We start from the raw sequence: 12,929 nt of genomic DNA on the forward strand, positions 1-12,929 counted from the left end.
TGTCCCCTGCTGCATTCTTGAGTTCCCACTTCCTGGTCACTCTGCATTTGAAAGAAGTCAGAAGCTGAGCTGAATGGAAATGTCTTGCAGACTAGCGAAGTTTCCCTTGCCTCATCTTCAAGGAACGTAAAAAAACAACAACACCTAGCTCTTATATTTTGTGTCTGTGTGTGTGAGAGAGAGAGAGATCCGCCACTACACATATACTTCTTGTTGAAGCCTCCATTTATGTGAGGCACCACCCCAAAAGCAATTTTGGCCAGCTCTCCGAAACATTATGCTTTGCATAATCTGTGTCTCTTAAGTACAACCCCTGGCATCCAGCAGCGAGGGCTGCCTGGAAATGAACTCTGAAGAGCTCCTGTCGGCCCCTGCCAGCCCGCAATTGGTTTTTTTGAGGGGTGACTTTTATTACTAATGTCTCATGGACCGGTACCCAACACCTTGTGGACCAGCGTCAGTCCATAGACCAGTGGTTGAGAAACACTGCTCTGAACTCAGTGGGGCTTCAGAAGCAGCAGAAAACTCCTTCCACTCTTTTTAGTTCATTTGTACTGGCAAGGCTTTCAACTTTATTTTCTCTTAATTTTTCACCTATGCATGTGTATATTTGAGATTTCTATGGATTGTTGAGGTTTCTAATGCATTATTGTTCAGAAATGAAAGCTAGTTTTAAATGTTTTGGCAGTGTGAGCTAATATTATGGTAAAAGTCAAGTTTTCCAAAAGATGGTGTCAGATATTTGGGGGGGGGGCACAATTTCAGTGCTTGCCCTAGGCGCCATTTGGATCAAATCGGTTAAGTGATCCACAAGTTAGCCCCCTTGCACCTCAAACGTTCAGTGGATAGTTGTGATAGTTAACAAAAGTACCCAGGGCTATCGAACTAGACATTTCCATGGCCCTCATTGCAGGTCCGCTTCCTCTGAAGTAAATACAGCTTACTACACAATCGCCCTCTCCCCCGCCTCGATCTGAGTTTCCTTCGCCCAGCAGCAGGCCAACGCGGGCTCTTTAAAGTGGGCTGCCCGGACAGCAAGCAAGCACGTGACAGCTGGCTCTGGCTGATTATTGGTCATCGTTGGTCCTGGCTCAGCAGTGCAGTCAGTGGCGAGGCGACGACAAGGTTCTATGGGATTGGTTGCTTGGGGGCGGGGAGTGTTTTTTGACTGTGAGGGAGGGGTCAGGGTGATGAGATAGCCCTCTGTCCTCCTCCTGACTTGCAGGCAGCAGCCGAACTTGCGGGAGGGGCGGAGAAAAAGCCAAAAAGAAGCCAAAAAAGCCAAACCTTATTTCTGCAGCCAGAGCGCGCTGCAAAAGCCTGGGGGAAAGCCAGAAATATGCCGGAAAGCCAGTGCAATTTCCTGCAGCCAGAAGCATTTGAAAAAAGCCAGATTTCTGGGTTTTGGCTTAGAAAAGCCATTCCGGCTTTTCCAACGGTTGGGACAGTGTGAGGGAAACTGCCTCCTTTCCTTTCCCACTCTGCGATTAAATTACCCCTCCCCTTCCTCTGATGAGTTCGGTGCGGGGTGACATCTACAAACACAGCATCCCACTCCCTGCTCCTGAGCATTGGAGCAGCAATTATCGAGCCACTCCCGTTGCGGCAATACTGCGCAGCTTGCCTCATTATGGGTGGCAGATGACACAAGGCGAGTGCAGGCGCATACAATGTGCCAGGAGAGCTTGACACCGTAGTTAGTTTGATAGCTGAGTTCAAGATGTGAAGCAGGAGAGACAAACAAGAACGACTGAGCCAGCATCGCAAGAAGCCAGCTTAGCTGCATGGTTACCGGGCGGATGCCTTCTCAACAGGCTGCCAAATTCGATTCTTCTCAACATTTTATCCCCACAGAAGAGCAAGGAGTACTTAGACCCACACACGACTGGCCAGATCATTCTGTAGTTTGAAAAACGGCTGCCGCACGGGGCCTCTCCTCTTCCCACTTTCCCCTTCCAGGGAGGGTACGTGCAGCTGCCTTCTCCTGCATAGCGCATACGACACTCTAGCCTGCCCCGCTACACTTGTCTCCTCCATTTTCGTTCTGGGACGACAAGATGAGTGGTAGCGAATGCATGGCGCAGTAGGGGTGGTGGGCGCGCAGAACGCGCTCGAAAAGGTGCAGGCTGGGGCGAAGGGGCGGTGCCGTGGCGAGAGGGCATTTAGTTTTTGTGCCTTGTCCTCGCGGTCCTTGCATTCTCCTTGCCCTCTGCTAATTACCGCACTAATTCTGCTAAGTTGTGGTACTTCCCCAACAGAACAGGGTAGCCTGCCTTCCGGCAAAGGAAGGAAGGGGGGACGGAACACCACCCGGGGTTGGCTCCACCTCACCACCAGAAAGAAAGAAAAGAAAGAAAAAACACCACACCAAGGCCAATAGAGGAGATGATCCCTACTTAGCCCCAAAGTAGCCAGCCAACCCTGTAACAGTGCCTAGCCAAAATACCCGGAGACAGAGAGGCAGGCTTTAGCCACCAAGACACAATATGCTATACTGAATATTGAAGTTAGTCCTTGCCTTCATTTCCTATGCAAAGTAGCCCTATCCGCTCATCCGCTGCACGGAAGTGGAGTGTGGAATCGTTCCGGCATGAATCGCTGCAAAGGGCACTACTGGACTCTGCTGAAGCGCCCCCGTTTTTTCCTTCGTCCTGATTGTTCTGGTTACAGCAAGCAACAACCCGCTGTCCTTTGCTTGGCTAACCACACTATCAATCCAATTCCTCTTGTCAAATCACCTTTCACCTTCTTCCAGCTCATGCAGACAGCCTGCCTAGAATACTATGAACAATATTCATGGTAGCCTATATTGTGGACAAGGGCGTAGCAAGGTTGGAGTGGGCCCAGAGACAAGATTTTAAAATGCCCCCCGCCACTGAAGTTCAGCTCATGAAGTAAAGAAATCTTAAATGTGGCTGAATAGTGGTAACAATCTTTCTAAATTATTTTTTTTAAGGTTTTGTAAATTGTGGACAATGCAAGTCATTTTATGGTACTAGAGAAAGACATGCTGTTCTGGTAATTCCAGGTCTTAACATTCACATCAGTTTCGGAGGATGAATACAACTGAAGGAACCCCGGACGGGTGTGCGGCTGGGGGAGTCAGTCATGTGACTTGATGCTGGGGGGCCCCATAAGGCAGTGGGCCCCCAGACAACTGTCTCCCCTTGCCCTATTATAGTTACGCCCCTGATTGTGGAGTTATATTTTGTTTTTATAGTTACATTATATTGTTACGTTTCTATAAGTTTCTATAACCCCTGCTAACTTGGCAAAGAGGCACCTTTGAACGTGGTGATTCTCTTTATTTAGCAGGGGGAGAGTAACTGGCCCTATCCCTCCCCAGCACAGTACCTCCAGTGACTGTTCCTGGTGTCTATCTTATGTTTCTTTTTAGATTATGAGCCCTTTGGGGACAGGGATCCATCTTATTTATTAATTATATCTCTGTGTAAACCGCCCTGAGCCATTTTTGGAAGGGTGGTATAGAAATTGAAATAATAATAATAATAATAATAGTAGTAGTAGTAGTAGTAGTGCTGCAGGTTGGCGTTTTTCTTTTCTCCTCCCCCCGCCCCGCCCCCAAGAACAGTTTAAAAATTGCCAGTTTCTCACTTTTTTGCCCTCTGCATTGCCCAGATAGTAGTAGTCCACGGAGACAGAGTGAACAAAGTGCTTCTTTCCCCCACAAAGTGCCTGCAGCAGCTGGTGATGTGCAGTAGAATTCAAATTCTGGAGACAAGCAATAATTGCTATAAAATTGAGACTGAAAAACACCAGAGATCCATCTCCTGACTTGAGACCCCTCCCCAATTCTTTTTTAAAAAAAAAACTTTAGATACACTTCTCGTTTTCAAAATTTCCTCCACAGTCACCAGGGTTAGAAACCACTTTCTAAACACCCAGAACTTCCTGAAGCCATCATGGCATAAAACATAGATCTGAGGCACGGATAAATAAAACTCGATGTTTCGGATTCATGTTTTTTTGTTCCAGGGTGATGCCATGAAGTGCCAGATTCATTATTAGCACAAAGCAGCCTGAACACAGATGTTCGATGATTTGATGTCTCCCCACCCCACCCCCAAAAGGATTCAATGTAAAAACCACAAGGATCCATGTTTTCATGACATGGCTGTGCCAGGAATTGCTGGATCTTTTATTTTTATGGCCTAATCCTAAATTAGGGTGCAATCTGTGATTTGATAATTGAGGTCTGGGGTGTCAGAGTAAAAATCATGAAATTTGTGCCTCAGATTATGATGATTTACAGTATAATCTGTTGACACAAATATGATGCATGATTTGATGGTGGATTTGTTTAAATTCAATTCTATTGGACTTTCGCTTACTTTCCTTTGCCTTATTTCCTTGAGTAGTGACTTTCCCCCTTTTTCCTGTCTTGCTGGCAAACAGCCTTATCCTAAACCAGGCCTGCATAACATAAGGCCTAGGAGCTGGATCCAGCCCTTAGGGACTTCTACAGCTGACGCACAGGAAGAAACATCTTGTAGCAACAGCAGACACCATGAAGAGCTCTTGGCTTGTTCTGCTGATGAGCAGCAGCGATTCAGTGCAGTTGGCTGCTTGAGACCAGGTGTCTCCCACCCCTGGGTCAGAGGCTACGGACACCATCTCTCTTTCCTGACGTTTTCCCTCCAGCTCCAACTCTCTGCACCCTCACTTTCATGCATATTTTTAAATAATTAATTCTAATGTTATATTTAATGTGCTGAAAGTTAACCTTGGCCCCTGCACACCAAGTCATAGTTGGTTCTGGCCCACAAGGGCATTTGAGTTGTGTACTCCTGTCCTAAACACTTACCAAGAAACAAGCCTCAGTGGATTCAAGGGGCTTGTTCTCAGTTAAGCATGCACAGACCACAGCTCCACAGTCCAATCCATCATCAAATTCCATTGGTCTTGTTCCCAAGAAATGTATGTTCCCATAGAAATCTATGTACACTTACCTGAAAGTAGGTCCTCTTGAATACTTCGGGACTTACTTCTGCGTTGGGTCCCAGATGTTTGGATCACTGTCTGGTCTTTGGGGTAAGCAGAAACTTGACCCAGGGTTGGCGAAGAAGTTCCACACGGTATCCTACTACTACTACTACTACTACTACTACAACTATGAATATTTATATACCTTTTTCAACAATAGTTTGCAAAGCGGTTTATGTAGAAAATAAATAAATAATAAATGATTCCCTGTCCCAAAAGGTCCACAATCTAAAAAGAAACATAAGGTAGACACCAACAGCAGCCACTGGAGGGATGCTGCGCTGGGGTTGGAGAGGGCCAGTTGCTCTCCCGCGGCTAAATATAAGGAAACCACCACTTTGAAAGGTGCCTCTTTGCTCAGTTAGCAGGGGTCTAGTATCACCGAGAAATTATGTACCTGACTCAGAGGTCCAAAGTAGATTATTTCCAGACATGTTAAAAGTCCAAAACGTATCCACCCACCCAGGGGCATAGCGAGACCGCCGGCAGCCCATGTGTGGCTGCGGCGGGTGCCCCCGCTAGCCCCGCCCCTGACGTCAGACACGGGGCTAGCCACGACCCCGCATCTGATGTCAGACGTGGGGGGTCGTGGTCTGGCTTCGGGAGTTGCAGTTTAACTGCTGAAGGGGCCGCGCGGCCCCTTCGGCAGTTAAACTAAGGCTGGCGCTGCCTTCACAGCGCAGCCCAGGAGCAGCTCTTCCCTGCAGGGAAGAGCCCGCTCCTGGGCTGCGTTGCAAAGGTAGTGCCAGTCTTTTAGCTCCTGAAGGGGCCGCCCGGCCCCTTCAGGAGCTAGTTAGGCTGGCACTGCGTGCACAGCGCGCAGCCAGGAGCGTTGGATTCACATATTAAGAATGTGGTCCCCAATTGGCCTGAATAAGAAGCTGATTGGTTTTTAGGTTAAGATACAGGGCATCATTGGCCATTGTTTCAGATTTTACAAATGGATATTCTTGGTACATATTTGATATACTGATGGTTTTATTTACAAATGTTTTTATGCCTAGTATTGTTGTACATAATTATTACCTAGTGTGTATTTTATTCCATTTCAAATATATACATGGTTTGTACTGTGTTCTACAGTATTTCATGGGAGTAAGTTGCAGCAGGATTAGAAGGCTGGATACTTAATTCAGGAGTACTACCAATCCTTTAATGGAAAAGGACAGGCAGAATATATTTAAGCCATTAGAATTCAATTAGTAAAGAAAGCTGAAGGGAGAAACCAATGCCAATTTAATCCCCATGTTGGGACTGCAGACTTACCAGTAGAAGTAAGAATTTTTTCAATAGTAAGTATTATAGATTGTCTTCAGAATGATTACATTTTGACTATGTTAGTACAGTATGAGATATTAGTCTTTATTAAAATTCATTATGTATATTTTGGCTAGTTTTGTTTTGGGAATATAGCTAATTCAGTTAATCCAATTCAATTTACTTGGAGTATTCATATGGAAATTCATATAAACATTGAATTTGTAGTACCAGTCTCCATTAAGATACACTGTTTTGTATAACTTGTCTAGTTTTATAATGGCCTTAAAAAATTATACACATATATATTTATGGTTGTATTACAATATGATTTTTTTTTAAGATTGCCACTGATGAAGACAATACAGTCAAAAGGTGTTTGGCAAATTCACAAGATTGATCAGATATTGACAAAACTATGATCTGACATTTTATCTTTCATAAGAACAGCCCTGCTGGATGAGGCCTAAGGCCTATCTAGTCCAGCATCCTGTTTTGCACAGTGGCCCACCAGATGCCACTAAAAGCCTACAGACAGGAGCTGAGGCATGCCCTCTCTCCTGCTGTTACTCCCCTGGAACTGGTATTGAGAGGCATCCTCCCTCTGAGGCTGGAGATGGCCTATAGCCCTCAGACTAGTAGCCGTTGATAGACCTCTCCTCCATGAAGTTATCCAAACCCCTCTTAAAGCCATCCAAAACTAGTAGCTAACACCACATCTTGTGGCAGATAATTTTCACAAGTTGATTATGTGTTGCATGAAAAAGTACTTCCATTTGTTGGACCTAAATTTCATGGCAATCAGTTTCATGGGATGACCCCTGGTTCTAGTGTTGTGTGAGAGGGGGGGGAATTTCTCTCTATCCACTTCTCTGTCTATCATGTCTCCTTGCAGTCATCTTTTTTCTAAACTAGAAAGCCCCAGGTGTTGTAGCCTTGCCTCATAAGGAAGGTGCTCTAGGCCCCTGATCATCTTGGTTGCCCTCTTCTGCACCTTTTCCAGTTCTACAATGTCTTTTTTTTTTTTTTTTTAGATGTGGTGACCAGAATTGTACGCAGTACTCCAGTGTGGCTGCACCATCGTTTTGTATAAGGGCATTATAATATTAGCAGTTTTATTTTCAATCCCCTTCCTAATGATCCCTACCATGGAATTGGCCTTTTTCACAGCTGCCGCACTTTGAGTTGACACTTTGAATGAGCTGTCCACCACAACCCCAAGATCCCTCTCCTGGTCCATCACCGACAGCTCAGTTCTCATCAGCGCATACTCAAAGTTGGGGGTTTTCGTCCCAATTTGCATCACTTTACACTTGCCAACATTGAACCGCATTTGCCATTTCACTTTCAATAGAAACGTGACACTGTGACTACATGGGAACATTTGTCAACACTTCTCCCATTCATTTATGACATAACTTTGGAAATATTGGATTTAGGACTTTCAATTGGACACACAAACTAGTTTAATGAAATCTTATTGATCATTAGATATAATGTATTGATTTGGATTCATTGTATTTAATATAGTCTGGATAGGACCATACAGTTTTATTAAAACAGCACATAGTATTTGGATTCTTTCTTGATGTCTTCATTTTTTAAAAGGCCCTTTCCTAATATAATAATCCCTAGCATGGAATTCACAGCTGCCACACAAAGGAGCTGATGTTTGCTTTCAGCAGTTGTTATTATTATTATTATTTTAATCCACAATGGCCCTCAAGATCTCTTTTAGTTTGTCACCCTGAGTTCAGACTACTTCAATATATATATATATTATGTAGAGCTTATTTTTTGCCACAACATTTATTACTTTCCACTTACACTGAACCACATTTACAATTTTGTTGCCCATTACCCCAATCTGAAGAAGCCCTTTGGGCTTCTTTACTATCTGTTATTATTTTCACCATCCTGAATAATTTGATGTCATCTGCAGACTTGTCACTTTACTGCTCACCCATAAGTGCAGATGTTTAACGAGGAAGTTAAATAGCACTTTTCCTAATACAGATCTGCAGAATTTTGAGACACCCCACCACCACATATTTGCGGTGTTGCTAACCTGTTGCTAACACTTGGCTTCTTGATGTTTGACCACTTATTAATTCTTTGGAGTACCTAGTCTCCCCCTCAAATGTAGCTTTCCTCTTCAGTATGCATGTAAACAGACTCGTTTACAAAGAAGGGGGCTCTGCCTCCTTACCAAAAGGTTGATAACGTACCAATTTGATCACTTTTGTTCGCATAGGAAAAAGAAAGGCACCACAAACTCTCCACGTTGACAGCAAGTTAAAGGCTGGGCTCCCCTTCTATTATTAGGATTGTTTTCTACTCCGACATCATGCAGCACACCACCACCACAAACTTTACCAGTGCTAGATGGGAGTGTGACTATTTTCGTATCTTCATTTTTTGTTTCAAATATGAAATAATTTCCTAGTACAACACACAACAGCTGTAAATGCTTAAATATACAGTTACTAGTTATAGGAAATATATGGAAGATTGAAACATAAAGAATGCATTAACACTCTTCAGCTGAAAGCAACTTCCCTTAATCCAATCCGGCTCAAAATCTGCTTCAATCGGATAAATTCAAAGTAAGTGAGAACCTGGTGGGCCACTCTGCGAAACAGGATGCTGGACTAGATGGGCCTTGGGCCTGATCCAGCAGCATAGGCGAAACTAAGGGGGGCAGCCAGGGCACGTGCCCTAGGCGCCACTGGGGGGGCACCCATGCCATGCTGCCCCCCGAGCTTCCTAAAGGGTGTGTGTCTGAAAGAGTTCCCCCTCCCCCCACCAGCCTCTTACATCACCACCATAGCCCATCTCGGTCTTATTTTCAGGCCTACAAAGATCAGTGCAGTGGCCATTTTGGAGGTCGCCGCACATGCTCAAAAGGCCTCTGCAATGGCCACCGCACATGCTCAAATGGCCTCTGTGAGGCCCTGGTCTAGTTTTTCCCCTGATCTAGGGAGTTGAAAGAATGCTTGAATTTGGCAAAAAAAACTGTTGAAAGAATTCACACCCAGAAATGTTGCATTTGCAATGTATTGCCATCCCTGTGTTGTGAAGTCTTACCATACTGATAAATGGCTTGTCTTTTGAAATAAGTGGTTAAGGTGCTGCAAATTATTCCCTTCAATTTAGCTGAGTTGTACTCGGATTTTTATTGCCTGTGCACCCCAAGTAGATTTGTTCAAGTTAACTCCCTTTTTACTTTGAACACAATTGTTTTTAAAAGATACATTGAATAGTCATGCTGTGATTCTGGCACATGGAACCACAGCAATAAACATGCTTTCAGCTGATTAAAGTGCCTCAGCTGTGCTAAAGTGCCTCAGCTGTGCCTCAGCAGTGCTAAAGACCCCTGTGGAAGAGGCCAAAGATAACAAGGATCCAGTCTGCTGGAGATATCAGTTTCTTCTTAAAGGTTATTTAGTATTAATTATAGTTCTTCATTGCACTTGATAGAATCCAGCATGTGTAGGACAAGGGTTGTGGAATTACATAGGAACTGATGTAAAAATTCAAAGCAAGCATGACTCTTTTACTGCAGTACTTTGAAATAATCATGCCTTCCACCTCAAATTTAACAAAACATTACAGAATAATTTGTTTTTGTTTTACTGGCAGACACCTTCTGCTTTGAAATGCCTTATGAAAAGAAGAAAATCAGCAAATAAAAATGCAATAATGAGAGGTTTTGCCTAGTGAATTTCTACCTGTTGCTTAGGTTTAAAAAGTACAGCAGCCTAATGTACAGGATTCCTTTGGAATGTGTGTTATAAGAACATTTGTTCAAGCACTCAGTTTCTACCATGTCTTAACAGTAGTTAGAGGCTTTTCTCAGACAAAACAAAGACACTCAAAGCCACAGATGTTAGTTACTACTTATATAGTCCATCTTACTGAGTATATATGACTGCATAGCAAAGAATTTGATTATTTAAATGGGGGGAAATGTAGGGCTGCAAACTAGATTTTTAAATTGATCAATCATTGGCAATTTATCTAATGCATCACTAAACTGATTTTAAATAAAGTTACAATTCTTCATAATGCCAACCTAGGTACTAGTATAGTACCTAGATACTTGGTACTAGCATAAAGAGTCCCCTTTACTCACAAACCCACTGATAAAAATTTGCCATCACTAGTTAAAATCAGCTCTCATAATTAATCTACTTAAACCAATTGAAGCCCTAACAATACTTGGAGGATGAGGGTGACAGCGTGGTATAGTGGCTAGAGTGCTGGACTAGGACTGGGGAGACCCGAGTTCAAATCCCAATTCAACCATGAGACTTGCTGGGTGACTCTGGGCCAGTCACTTCTCTCTCAGCCTAACCTACATCACAGGGTTGTTGTGAGGAGAAACCTAAGTATGTGGTACACTGCTCTGGGCTCCTTGGAGGAAGAGCAGAATACAAAATGTAAAATATAATAATAATAATCATCATCATCATCTCACAATCACAAGGATTCAGATTAAAGAATTAATAATTCTTTACAATATTGTTGTAAAGTTAAGAATTTTTTTAAATTACCTAATCAGTTTATTGACATTCATTGAAAAGGCAAGTGTTCTGAAAGATGCGTGTCAGATGTTGGCGGGGGGGGGGAGCGCAATTTCAATGCTTGCCCTAGCTGCCATTTCCCCTAGTTATGCCCCTGTCCAAGCCGGGCTGTTCTAACGTTCTAAACTTAAGTTCTAAGGCAGCCATCTTTGAAAGGGTTTCTGCCCTGCTTCCACATGGCTTAGAGAGAAGAGCACATCATTTGCCCACAATTTCAGATAAAGGCTCTTCGGCCAGTTGAATCCACACCCAGAAGAATACGCCATAAAACCCCAAACAATTTGCAGGCAACTCCTCTAATAGCACCACCACACTCATCGACCGGGGTGGCTGGGTGGGGGGCAGATTAGCGACGCAGCAAGTATCTTTGGCACCACTTACTAGCCGGGACTGTGGAAAAGCCAAAATGGAGCGTGACGGAACCGGTCGGAATGACCACTTAAAAATCTAACTGGGTCCAAAAAACAGTAGGGACGTTTCAGAAAGAAGTCCGTTCAATACTACACTTTTAAACCCCTCCCTTCATAGTCAAAAAAGGGGGATGGAATGGTCCAGAACAGCCACCTAACAATCAAACTGGATCCCGTAAACAGTGCGATATATTAGAGACCCCAGAGGACAATATTTTAGCACTGAAATCTTTCCAATCTCACACCCTTATTAACCCCTTCAGGGTCAAGAACTGGTACCTCCTAATAGTCAAAACTAGATCCCCAAACAGTGGCACGTGTTAGAAACCCACGCAAACAACGGCTACTACCTTTTCTCTCAATCTTAAAAGCATTCTTCAACGAGAGATCAGTAATGAGGCTTTGCCATGTTTTTATTCTTTGCAAAACAATGTACATGTTACATACAAAGTAACATAAGCAAAAAGGCGGGCGTCTACTTTTAGCAGTGGCGGAGACGAGAGGGAGAGAAGAAAGCCAGAGCAAAGAGTCATCGGAGAAGAATATATTCAAGTTCAGTTACAAGGGGTCAATGGGGACATACCTCAGAGGCAGTGTCTGCTTTGCAAGCAGATGGTTCCAGACCCAACCTCTGCCATCTCCAGCTAGGGTCGGAAAGGACTCCTTTCGGAATCCTTGGAGAGCCACTTTGATAGAGACAAATATTGAGGTAGAAAGCAAAGCAGGGGTTAGTGACCCAGCAAGTACTGTATCTTTGGCACCACCTCCTAGGCGGGACTGTGTAAAATCTGGAGTGGAGCATAACGGAACGGGCTGGAATGACGCCTTAAAAATCTAACTGGATCTAAAAAACAGTAGGGACATTTCAGAAAGAAACCTGAAGGCACGATTGCAGTAGCAGAGAGAAAATACCACTGTGTTACACTTTTATTAATCCATCTCTTCACAGTCAAAAAGGGGAATGGAACGGCCCAGAACAGCCACCTAACAATCAAACTGGATTCCCCCCAACAGTGGGATGTATTAGAGACCCTAGAGAATAATATTATAGCACTGAGATATTTCCAATATTACACCCTTATTAACCTCTTCATCAGCTGCGGTGGCACAGCAGGGAAGCAGCTTGCCGAAGGAGCAAGAGGCTGTTAGTTCAAAACCCCGCTGGTGTGCTTCCCAGATTGTGCTTAGCAAATATATATTTGTAATCGCCTATATTGGGCAGCAGCGATATAGGAAGGTGCTGGAGGTGGATGCTCACTTCAGTGACAACGCCAAAGGCATCATCTCATACTGCACAGGAGAAAGGCAATGGCAAACCACTCCTGTAGAAAACCACATGGCAGTCTATGGTGCCAGGAGCCCACTCCAACTCTAGGCACAATCTTTCCTTTCCATTAACCCCTTCATGGCCAAGAATGGCCTGGAATGGCCTGGCACACTGCCTAACAGTCAAACTGGATCCCCAAACACTGGCCAGGGTTAGAGACCCATGCAAACAACAGCTGAGGGATGAAATGGGATGCATTAATAAAGAGGATTAAACCTATTATTACAGAACTGAAAGCACTGGAACAGCCTCTTAAAAGTCAAACTGGATGCAAAAAAATCAGCTTAATATATTGGAGCCACCTGGAAACCATGTTTTGGAATAGAAAACTGCACAATATCATAC

General features: G+C 43.9%; 2 protein-coding genes across 5 annotated transcripts in view; one reads left to right on the forward strand and one right to left on the reverse strand.

The window, feature by feature from the left end:
- Nucleotides 1–12,019, reverse strand: part of LOC128347749 (early activation antigen CD69-like) — a 36,748-nt gene extending 24,729 nt beyond the window's left edge. The window contains exon 1 of one of the 3 annotated variants that reach the window (XM_053302811.1): nt 11,841–12,019. Coding sequence is in view for 2 of the 3 variants with exons in the window: in XM_053302812.1 (XP_053158787.1) it covers nt 2,519–2,524 (6 nt within the window). In the remaining variant the exon portion in view is untranslated. Of the gene's footprint in view, nt 1–2,518; nt 2,765–11,840 lie in introns of those variants that run through there. The other 2 variants (XM_053302812.1, XM_053302810.1) reach the window with 2 other exon arrangements.
- The window catches only part of LOC128347748 (killer cell lectin-like receptor subfamily F member 1), a 36,541-nt gene continuing 29,834 nt past the window's right edge, over nt 6,223–12,929 (forward strand). Inside the window, exon 1 of one of the 2 annotated variants that reach the window (XM_053302807.1) lies at nt 6,223–6,296. The gene's annotated coding sequence lies outside the window, so the exon portion shown is untranslated. The remainder of the gene's footprint in view (nt 6,297–12,929) is intronic. The other variant, XM_053302804.1, reaches the window with a different exon arrangement.

Source organism: Hemicordylus capensis, chromosome 2 (assembly GCF_027244095.1).
Source record: "Hemicordylus capensis ecotype Gifberg chromosome 2, rHemCap1.1.pri, whole genome shotgun sequence".
Classification (NCBI taxonomy): domain Eukaryota; kingdom Metazoa; phylum Chordata; class Lepidosauria; order Squamata; family Cordylidae; genus Hemicordylus; species Hemicordylus capensis.